The sequence below is a fragment of the Chironomus tepperi genome, unplaced genomic scaffold (assembly GCF_022539635.2).
Source record: "Chironomus tepperi strain 1889 unplaced genomic scaffold, CSIRO-AGI_Ctep_v1 contig_244, whole genome shotgun sequence".
In the NCBI taxonomy this organism is placed as follows: domain Eukaryota; kingdom Metazoa; phylum Arthropoda; class Insecta; order Diptera; family Chironomidae; genus Chironomus; species Chironomus tepperi.
The window spans coordinates 1,763,697-1,775,778 of NW_027226366.1; the positions used below are offsets into that span (position 1 = coordinate 1,763,697).

Sequence of the window (12,082 nt, forward strand, 5' to 3'; positions counted from 1 at the left end):
ATAAAAACAACAATAAAAGTCCACAGACACTAAAAATGAAGTATCGACAAAATAATTCAGAACTTCAGATCTTAATTTATGAATTAGTACAGTTCTGCTTGCTTGAACATATCAAAATTCATAACTCAGTGTAAGTTTTAGTGTTGATTTTCTCATGAACTTATTGCTTATTCTTACTTCGTCCTACAAAAAAACACTTTATCACTGAAGCATTAAAACACATTCTCACCAAAACAGGAAGTAAGCATATAAGCATTTTGAAACATTTTTAAGCAAATTCTCATCAAAAAATCATTCATGTCCACAACTAAGTCACACAATTTTTAATCTCACAGGAAAAATACATAAAAACCAGCTCCAATTTATTTAAAGCTTAATAAGACGGTCATTATTGCATCAACGTTCGACAATTTCTTTTCACAGCTCTGATCTCATAAAAATTATGTTTTAATGTATCACCATTTCCAAAAAAGCTCATTTTTGAAGACAATGAGAGATGAAGAAAATAAAAGCAAATTGCATCATATGCTAAGAGGCTTCTTTCATCGTCGTCTTTCATTGATGAGCATGCATAACCACATGAAATCGTGGCATAGACTCAAATTATTTATATTCATAATAAAGCAACATTGAATGACATCGGAATCTTATTTGACTTAAAATCATATTTTTTGGCGCTTCTGCTGAGAAGCAGCAACGAGAATCTTTTCAATATTATGAGATTTTTCCATCCAAAACAACACAAAAAACTCATTGAGAAGAAAAGGCAATTTTGGTGGGGTTTGCGATGAGCAACAACAATCTACGCGTTGCTGTACTACTGCTGCTGCAAAAAATATAAATATATGATTCAATTTTGCTGAGATTTTATTTAAACGCCAGATGCTTTGAGGTAAAGATATTGTTACATACGTGCGTGAATTGTGAAGTTAATTTGGATATACAGTTAAATAAATTGATGATTCAATAAAGTGACAAAGCAGGAAGTTAATTAAATTGGAAGTAATAATTTAAAATTTGTGGATTAATATTGAAAATTGAGAAAAGTTTAAAAGATCCAGAAGCTCAGTTAATCATCCAGAAACCAACAAATTCAAAAGATCCAGTAGATCCAGCAAAACATCCAGAAACTCAAAAATCACCCAAAAACCCAAAAGTTCACACCTTTTAGTGCCTAATACAGGAAAACAAATCAAATCTCAAAAATGTTGAAACTCGTGTGCTTCCTCCAAATCACATTGGGACTTTACATGCTCACCATAATTGTTAGCGGCGTAAGTAACATTTGCATATACATAATAAACAATTCCGCATGAATATGTGAAAAATACGCAAAGTTTTAATGCAAATTAAGTAAATCATAACAGTCAGTCAGCATGCAACATGTTTTTGCAAAAGAATCTGTGAATACAATTCGAGGGCAATCCAATGACTATTCTTGTGTAATCATTTAATTCACGTTTTTGGCGCTTAAAAAAATATAATGGAAGTGAAATAAAAATGCTTAATTGAAAATAAAAAACAGAAGTGACTGTGAGATAAATCTTTTGTGCATTATGATTGCTCAGTGCCCCCTTTTTAATTGAACATAACAAAATGTGATGATGATTAGCTATAAAGTGTGAAAAACTCTTGTTTTCTGGGTCAATAAATGAATTTTTATTTTTATTTATTCTCATATGTAGCAAATTGCCGGTTACACAGCTGGAATTGATTATCCAAATTATTCAGAAGTGCCTGTGGGTGGCTCATTCTCATGTCAAAATAGACTTCCTGGTAAAATTCGAAAATTTCAATTTAATTAATTAATGCCAAAATTAAATAAAACATTTTCACAGGATATTATGCTGATATGGAAACAAGATGTCAAGTGTGGCATTGGTGTGTGCATTCAGGTCATCAATATTCATTCCTCTGTCCCAATGGAACGGTCTTTAATCAGGCAAATTAATTGATTATTTATTTATACTTTATATCCATTGACAATTTTGACTCTCAATCAACAGGCATATCGAGTATGTGACTGGTTCTTTAACGTGGACTGCTCACAAGCTGAGGATCAATATCTTAACAATGAAGAGCTTTATAAGGATGCTGATGGAAATCCTATATAATTCTCAACTACTTTTTTGTTGTTTAAGTCCACCTTTATTATTTATGTGCTGTACTTTTTTGTTTCATCAACGAACGAAAGAAATAAGACAAAATGAAACCTCATCTGAATGAGTTCCATTGTGATATAAGTTTTTATTATTTAATTTATTATCAAGGAAAATAGAAATTGATGCAATCCTTGCCCTTGATGAAAATGTTTTTCTCATGAAGTTGCGAATTGAAGGTTTTGTTATGGAATTTAATTAGAATTATGGATGGAATTATAAGGAATTGTCTAGGATTAATATGTAGGAATGGATAAAGTACTTATTAGTGATTTGAAGGATTTTGGGGATGTTTTGCTATAAAATTGAAGGAAAAAAGTTAGTTTTGGATATTATTAACTCATTATAGCATTCCAGAGTTGATTCGTCTAGAAAGATTCATGGCTTGAAAAAGTCGAAAAATAGTGTCCATAGATCAGTGTAACTGTTGCCTTCGCTAGAGTGCTAGAGTCTTAATCCGGATATTGGATCAAGAATATTGACTCAAAGTCGAAGTCACAACGTGCCGTGGACAATATTTCTAAACTTTTGCACGCTGTCAAGTTGTCCTTTAGAGGAATTTAAGTATCAAAGTCACAAATGCTTACAATTTGAATCTTAAAATTGTCAAAACCAAGAAATTTGCATTCGGTACATTCGATAATCAAACTCAAAATCAATCAACAGAGACCGAACATCTCAATAATCAACAGAGGTCGAATTTCCCAATATTCAAACTTGAAAACATTTAGGTAACCTGAAAATTCCATTAGATTTCCTCACTTTTCATCCTCAAAATTAATAATCACTAAAGTCTACCTACAGAAACCACAGGAAATTAAGCGAAAAATCATCGAATCCACAAGCTGATTGGAAATATTTCAAAATATTTTCAAGGTTTCGCATAATATGCAGCCTAAAATCCATTAACAAATCTACAAAAAATTAAATTTTTGTCAATTGCTTCCTCACGATTTTTTCGCCTGTCATTTAGCAAATTCCCATTAATTATTACCAATAACTCATCATTAATTAATGTTATTACTTCCCATATGAAGATTCACTTAAGAATTCCTACAATTATCAATTAGTTCCTCATCAAAATTAATTGAAAATCACACCAGACAAATGGAATTAAGTAAATTAAATTTGTATTTAAATGCAAAGGTCAGATCCAATGTAATAATCTTGTGATCTGTTAGAAAACATCACAGCAAGTGATCAAATTACTTAAAAGTTGAGCATTAACAATGAAATTAAGCAAAAAATTATGTTAATGATCTTAAAAATGCTTCTAATACTGAATTAATAGAAAAACTTTGCTGACATATCCGTTCAGCTACAGAAAAGAAATGTGCACTTCCGTTCGCGACGACTCGCAGACGTACTTGCATTTTAAATAGGTAAATTGTTTACTGTCTCATGGTTTATAATTGACCTATAGTTGTTGATGTTTATGAGACTTTATGATTGAATTAAATCTGTTTTCGGGTACGCATTTAGAGCAAAAGGTCATTTCTCACTGTCAGATTACATGATGAATATTTATTGCTGTGAGAACATGATTTTTGTGTGGTTTCTGATTTAATTCTCATTAAGCTAAATGTGTCCATAAATTATTAATGTGAATGCATAAAGGATTATGAATTATTAAGATGAAGCCTTTTGGTGATCTGACTAGCAGTTGAGTAGACTTTTGGAGCTGAGAATTTGGCAAAGGAGTCGCAAACGGACATTTTTGACTCCTTCCTGTCGCTGTATTACGTAATTAAAAAGCAAGCTGCGAAGAAATGACCAAAATGCTGTCCCAGTCAGACTTGATTCTGATCTGAGGTCAGATTTCATCTAATCTTGTCTAGAGCTAGAGTTAAGCTAGTCTGAGGCTGAATTTTCAGTCATTTCTACACCGTTTGTCTTCTACTGTAATAGTATTGAGTCTAATAATTCAATTTGCCGGAAACAAAACATCAAAGAATTCCCTTATAGTCTCGGTCTTGGACTCGGAACCGATCCCGGTCTCTGTCCTGGAGATTCCTATAAACCTGAGCTTTGCCAAATCCTCTTAATACCACAACAACCATCAACATTCCAAAAAATCATTCAAATCCATCAATTTCCGCCATAAATTCATCGTCAAATTTCCATCCCAAAACCTTCAAATCATCAACTTCAAATAGAATTTCAACAAGGTTAATTTTTCATACTCTCCCTACTTCTTTGTATTGTTATTTCATCTCCTTATCACTCATTGTTCATTTATTCAATCCACCTTCATCAATAAGCTACTCATTTTTATTTTATAATCATCATTTAAATCGAAAAAAAAGTTAAGCTGGGTAATTAACTCACCATTGAACATCAATACCAAGTTATGTAAATTTTTCTTTATGTAAATTTAATAAGAAAAGAAAAAAATTGTTTAAAAATTGAAAATAAAATGGAAAAATATTTAAAAATTAATTCATAAATTCGATAATTCACCTTTCAGGCACGATATTAAAGCTTTTTATAAATGATTTATCTGTGGAGATGTAGATGTGGATTAGATAATTTGATAATTAGATTCCAATTACTTTTGGAGCTTTTGGGGGCTGTTCAAATATTAGGTAACAAGATAAATTGACATTCTGACATCTCAACTCACCTCACTTCGGACCATAATCTCCAGAGGAATTGAATTTGATTGAGTGAGGCTTAGTCCAGCTCTCAGCTCCCTAGCAGAGAGTTCCGTAACAACCGAACGACCCCCTTACATCGCAGCTTTTATTTGAATACAATCGTTAATTATTTTTACAAATTTTCCAGCATAAGCTTTACATATTGCGGATTGCAGTAATTTTAGGGGCAATAAATTAATTTATGACATAAGCTGCGCTAGTTAAACTTAATTGAGCATGAAATGCAAAAGCTTTTACGATACTCAACATCCATAGTCATCAAAAATGAGAGTCAGTCTGTGAATCTCAAAGTTTAATTAACTTAATTAAATATTTCAAATAAATTAAACTATTATTTAACAAAGTAACAGCTATATGGTGATTTTTAAAAGTCATAGAACAGTCTTTTTATGTGCTAATAGTAGGAAAAAAATTAAGACACCAAGAAATGCCAGTTCTTGTTTACCTTCAAGTTCATAATATGCGACAATGAGATACTAAGGACAGGTCTATAAATTAATATATTTATTTTTGATACAGTTTGTGAACATTCTTGGAAATTTTTGTTGTGGGTAAGTTGACACTTTTATTAATTCTTAAAACTGAATTGAGGATTGGCACAGATTCCATAGTATGTTATGATTTAATTGGGTATTTTGTCATTTTCGCAACTAAGAATCTAAAGACAAATTAAAGATTGATAAAATTTAAAGTTTTACGCTTAAATACTGTGTTCGAATCCCAATTTAAAAAATAAATTTAGTGAGTTTTCGTTACCGTGATTTTTATTTTGTCAATTTATGATTTGGATACAATTTCCATCCAGAAAGTCACCAGTTGCTTTGGGTTATGAAGACTTTAGTGTCCTTTTCCTAAATCTCTTTTACTAATTCCAAATGGAAGCCACCTCCGTTTGGCAGCCATATGGACGCCATTTGAATTCCACATGGAGACCTTAAAGCTCCATGGCAGAGCCTTCTTTTTAATTTATGTCGCTCGGGAAGCATAGTTATCTAATTTAATACTAGACAATCCTGTGACCATGCATATGTCTCACCAATCTCAACAATATACAAAAATTCAAATGATCCTTTCAATGGAATCCGCCACAAGCTAAAATCTCAACCGCCGTTGACCACGAGCATAATTTTCGGAGCATGCAAAAACAAAACAAATGAAAAAAACTTTTAACAATTTTTTCTTCTCACTCAGACTTGTTTTTCTTTCATTTCTTTTACGGAAAGAGAAGCACACAAAAAAAACTAAAGTTAAATTCAGTTGGTGAGAAGCAGTTGTAGAGCTAAGACGTGCCTTGAAAAATAAAAATTCGCGAGTTCAGCCTTAAAAAGTATTGAATTAATTAAAAATTAGCAATAGTTGTATTGGTGGATATTGACCAGACCACATCTGAATATTATGTACATGCATGCAATGCAGTTTTGATTAAGAGCTTTTTATATACAACAAACTGGATTAATTAATAGGAAAAATTATAGAGTGAGTGAGAAAGAGAGAGAAAAAGTGCAGTGCTGTGTAGAAATAAAGCTAGAAAAAAGTGAAAATAAGTAAAAAAATTGAAAAGAAAATAGAAAAAAAGAAGAAAAAATTGTTTTTATTGATTGACAATTAAGGAAGAAGAAGAAGTGCAATTCAGACAGGAATACAGAAGAAATTGGATATTTTTTGGCAAAAGCAAAAAGTCAAGAAGAAGATTAAATTCGCCCGACATCAACGATTGAATGCCAAACGAAACTTACTTGTGAATAAATAAGTTGACTGCTTCTTTTTTTTTGTGAATTTCAATTTCGATCATATTTCTCAACAGATCTATAGTTATAGCCTATAGATACACAGCTATACAAAAAACCCGAACTACCACATGGGTTATGTAATCAACCATATGTAAATTTAATATTTAGGTTCGTACACAAAAAAAAGACACTTCATAAAGAAAAGTGAGACACAGCCAGCCTTATATATACATAAGACACAGGCTATCACAGATTTCATTTAATCTCGATTGCATGCAGCTTAACTGCGACATAAATAAAAAATATATGTGTATCAATAATTTCAGCCTACACCAAGACATATACATACTTTATAGTATTTCCAATTTCAAGTAAATTGCAATTGAAACAAAAAAAAAAGCAGCAGATATAAGACACAAGTCATACGAACAAGAAGAAGTAGTAATAAAAAAAAAGTTCAGTAAAAGTTGCTTTTTCTCACATCTATGCGAGACAAAGTATTTCGCCTCTTGTCTCCATGATTGCTTGCAATAAATTCACTTTAATTTACAATAAAGACTCTGTGAATGTGCTGTATTGTGTTGCTTTATGCTTTATAAATTTCTTACTGATTGAATGACTTTGATCCATCAGGCTATTGTCGAAAATATATTGGTGCTGTATATTAAACTCTTACTCTGACCATTGTACTATATACCAGGCAGTATATCTTTATCTTAAGTACATTGACAAACGAGGCTTTTGCGGATGTTGAAAACAATAACAAGACCATAGACAATTCAGCTACGGCACGACATCTCGATCTATAAATCTTGTTTGTTTCTTGCATGCTGTATGTACGCATCCAACATCCCAGCACCGATCGGAGATATAAATAGCAAGTAAATACAGTCATAACATAAAAAAAATTGTTCGTGAAAGTTTAGCGTGAAGCTCAAAAAGCATTTACGACAATTTACAGTCACTGCTGCTCTGGTCGTTTTCTTTTTTTCTTTAATGATTAAAATATGAAATCAATTAAACACAGCTGAGATAATCACAAGCAAGTGATTTAATTCACAACATAAGCGGATCCTTTACGATAGAAAATTGTCTATGTCGGTATTTGTTTATGCCGGTCATTGATCTGGTCATGCTTACAATGACCTTTATTGAGATTTTGTGAGGAATTGTTTACTAGAATGTCTACATAACCTTACAACATTCCTATTGTGCGATTTTGAACAATGCCAGCACAAAAAGGCACTGAAATTGTAACACCTAAAAATACCTTTTTTATATTAGCATATACAATAGTCATGTGATAATCATAAAAATGTTGTCAATAGCAGCCAATAAAATCAACAACGTTCAATAACCATGGGCTTATTTTCATGGATGCTGTTATCGGTTTGATGACTTTGGATTGGAAATGAGAGTAATAATAATGAAAATAAAGGTAGAAGTCATTGTGCTGTATGAATAATTTGGTTTTATTATACTTACTTACTCCATTGGCAAGGGCACATGTTGATGATATTAGGAGGAATCTCATTATAATTTGATTTGAAATAATTGATCGAAGAAAGCATTGAAATATTGTGAGAAATGTCTTAAACTGGTACTATTTTATGCAAATTCCTGTTTCTGATGATCAACGCTTTTGCATTATTGCTTGCACAGCTGTTCCACGAGACTGAAGTCTGTTTCTAGAATTTTCTTGGATGATTTATGTTAATTATTCCAGATTTAAGCTTTTTGATATTTAAAGTATAAGAAACTTCGAGAAACTTTTTGTTGGAGTGTAAACCACGATGCTTATTCATTGATAAATATGAATAATAAGAAGAATTTCACTATGGATTTGATGTTTATTCTTTGAAATTTAAATTCAGACTGAAATATTCATATGAAGGGGTGAACAACTATGAAAGGAGAATATCAACTTAGATAATTTGAATATTAAACGACAGTTGACATATTTTTAACATTTTTGAGTAAAATTGATCAAAATTTGCAATCCATTTGGATTTTGTATGGAAAAGTCAACTCAACTGCATATAATTACAGTCTATTAGAAGCTCTGCCATTTAGTCATCACTCTTAATGTCAATCTCATATAATTAAAAAACTAGAAGATTTTGATGACGTTATTGTCATAAAATTTTAATATTCAGTCACTTAAGCTTAAGCAGACATCAAAATCAAATTAAAATCCCATCTATTTTGATCTTCATGGCTCAAGATATCTTCAGCCACAAGCTAACATTTCAAGTTTTTCATCTAAACTTTAAAATTTTATCAAGGATACTTTCAGATGTTTCTGCTTAACAAATTATCGAAAGTCCAAGTCCAAAATTCTTCAAATCATGCTCAGCATGCAGTAATTCACACTCTCCAAATCAGATTCCATCTTAGTTCAATCAATTCACCAGATGATATCGACTTAATGTGTGTTAATCATGAATCAACCTCATGAGATTTCATAATTCCTGCCCAATAACCTCTTACGAAATTTAACTGACGCCAATTTAATTACACAAAAAAACACAATTCATTACTTTACTTAGCTATGTGATAATTTCCACGATTTATCTCTGCTGTTGACTGCCATTTAAAAAGCAAGAATTGTGGACATTAAATTGCGCTTTTTACTCTGTTATGTCTCAGACATTATAAAATAAATTGAAAGGCGTCCACTTTTGTTTATTGCTTCTAAAATCAACTTTCAAATATTGTCTATTCAATGAAATATTTGTTTTTAAGGTGGAACCGACCAGAAGTTCTGATGAAATCGATCAAGGGCTCCATATCAATTATGATGTTGAAATTGTGCCAATTATCTGGCAATTTTGTTGTTTATTCCTTCACGTACGTGAACAGAGAATGCCTAAACTCACCCTAAATCAGTTCATATTATTAGCATCTAGCCTATTCAGCATAGCAACATCATTTGCAAATCGACAAAATTCTAAAGAAACTTAATCTAACTTGATTGCATAAAAAGCAGGAAGAATGTCAAAAAACCAGAACTTCCTCACTGTCGAGCGACGTTATAAATATTCAAATTAATTTATTTTTTCCTATGAATCACAACAGCCATAAATAGAGCCTGTCGCTAAGCATAAGCCATGTTTATGTAATTTTTTTGTCAATTCTCCTCACAAATCCAATATCGATCATACTAATAGTCGATTATATGTTTTAATATAACATTAGCATAAAATAACAACATAATAAATGTAAATTTTTTGAACGTGCCACACAATCTAATGCCTCTTATTGGCTAATGTGTAACAATTTGCAAAGTTTTTTTACATTATTTGACACTATTGTGTTTGAATATTAAGCAGGGTTGTTAAATAGGAAGTGTTGGCTTGGAATTATGTAACTAGGAAAAAGACTAGGATAGTGTAATCTAAACTGTGTGCTGTGGTACAATAATATGCCAACAGCACTGGTCTAGGGTATAGCAAGCAACTGTCATCTGTTATCTAAACACTACAGCAGTTGAATTGTCGCAGACAAGTTTATTGTCTATGCTAATGACTAGGAAAGTATCAAGAGGGGTCAGCTAATCAATTCTGAGATCAGTTACTTTAAGTAGCTAAGTCAGTTACAAGATAAAGCTTAGTAGTCCCAAAAGGCACAGCCTATGTCAATGTTCAACTATACATTAAGATATGTCTTAGTTTAAATAATAAACCATCCCTAAAGGTGTGATTTGGAGGATTATTTAAAACAAAATTTAGCCCTAAGCTAGGTCTTGGAAATCGGCAAGAGATAGCTTGTGTCTGGAAGACAACTAAATAACCAAAAATGTGGCTCTAGAGCAGAGTAACTCTGCCGCGAGACCATATTAGAAGAATTCTGTCAGAATCAAGCCAGTCTTGAATTTCAGTGTGGGTTTCTGGATGATTAACTTGCTTTAGGCCTATGAAATCTCATGGTTCACAGTATATCTGTACTGTCAACGAAGAAACTAAGTGTATCATGCATCCGACCACCCAGCCAAATTCCCAACCCTGTAATTTAGCTATTAACATCTCATGAGCTATTTTCTAATGAAAAAAATAAAATTTCATAACCGATTAAATGCATTCGAGAGAGAAAATTTACCAACACAGCCAACAAATCAATGCTACATGCCATAGTGAAACTTAATTTTTATTTGGCGCACATCGATCCAAATTGAATCATAAATTTTGTTCAAAAAAATAAAAATTAAATATATTATAAATACTTTGTTGGATATACCGTAAAAAAAGAAAAGAAAAAAATCGCCATTGTATGCATTGCAATTGGTCATGTAAGTTGATTAGACAATCGAAATCATTTCAATTTTTTTTCAGTTGCTTAAATGTGCAACTAAATCAACCTTATTACATACTCAAGTCATACAATTGCAAATTCCTTCCTGTTATAATCTATTTAATATACATAGACTGAGACACGATATGAGTTCATGTTGCTTAAAAAAACAGACTTTTAATATTCATATCGGTTACGATTATATAGAAAGAACTGGTTGCAATTTCATAACAAAACTGCTTGCCTGCTTGCCATTTTATAATACTTAAAACACACACATTTTGTGCACTTTTTTTGATCTTATAAATGTGAGTGATGAATGACTTTTGTACGTACGGATTACTTAATGAGCATTCTCTTTAATGTTACTTGTTGACATTTTAATATTAAACAATCACATGCCCCGTTCGTACTTACGTGAATTACCAACAATCTTGTGTGATTAACATCATCATAATCATCAATGTCTAGTAAATTGTAGACTTTATCGTCTTTTTTTTTGACTCATTTATTTCGGGTGGCATTGCTAAAGTGTTAAAGATGATTGACGTGATGAGGTGCCCCTTGGGGTTAATTTGATAGTAAAGGATACGGTAACTTGTTTGATGATATCACGAATGTTATTGATGTATTTTGTAAACATGATGATTTTAAAGTTCAGAATTAAGAAGAATAAAATTTTGTTAAATTAAAAGTTCAATGCTGAAAACCGTTAAAATTCAAAAAAATGTACAAGGTGAAGTTGGCTTTCTAAATATTTTTAAATGTTTCTGGTTAACTTTTTAATTCTGTAAATTGATTTAATAATATGAAAAATGTTCATTAATATGCATGAAATGCGGTTAGCACGAATGAGTATTTTGAATATAAGAACTGGATTTCTTAAGTTATTAAGATTCAAAAGAATTGCTAAATTTTTAAAAGCCATTCAAATTGAAATTGGCTTCATCAAAAATTCAAAATTTTCCGTTATATTTCGACTGTTAAAAATTATTTCAAATTTGAAAAAATCCGTTAAATTCATAAAATAAAGCTGACTTCAATGAACATTTTGAATGTTAAGAAGTTGAATTTTGATTTTCAAAAAATCGTTAAAAACCAAAGTGAAGTTGGCTACATTAAAATTCCAACTTTTTTCTTCCAAACATTCAAATCTTGTTTAGTTCAACAATAAAAAGCCTTAATTAATAGTCAAACAATGAATCATAAAGCATCACATCCACTTAATGCAATTTACACAGATCAT

At 31.3% G+C, this 12,082-nt stretch overlaps 2 protein-coding genes across 3 annotated transcripts in view; both read left to right on the forward strand.

Annotated features, from left to right (window-relative positions):
* Nucleotides 1-891: 891 nt before the first annotated feature.
* Nucleotides 892-2,505, forward strand: LOC139091411 (U-scoloptoxin(01)-Cw1a-like). Its single transcript, XM_070641491.1, has 4 exons — nt 892-1,274; nt 1,686-1,776; nt 1,839-1,942; nt 2,007-2,505. Exons 1-4 carry the CDS (start codon nt 1,206-1,208, stop codon nt 2,112-2,114), a joined length of 372 nt encoding a protein of 123 aa, XP_070497592.1. The 5' UTR covers nt 892-1,205; the 3' UTR covers nt 2,115-2,505.
* Nucleotides 2,506-6,086: 3,581 nt separating this feature from the next.
* Nucleotides 6,087-12,082, forward strand: part of LOC139091230 (myb-like protein P) — a 34,134-nt gene continuing 28,138 nt past the window's right edge. For both annotated transcript variants that reach the window (XM_070641187.1, XM_070641188.1), the window contains exon 1: nt 6,087-6,714. The gene's annotated coding sequence lies outside the window, so the exon portion shown is untranslated. The remainder of the gene's footprint in view (nt 6,715-12,082) is intronic.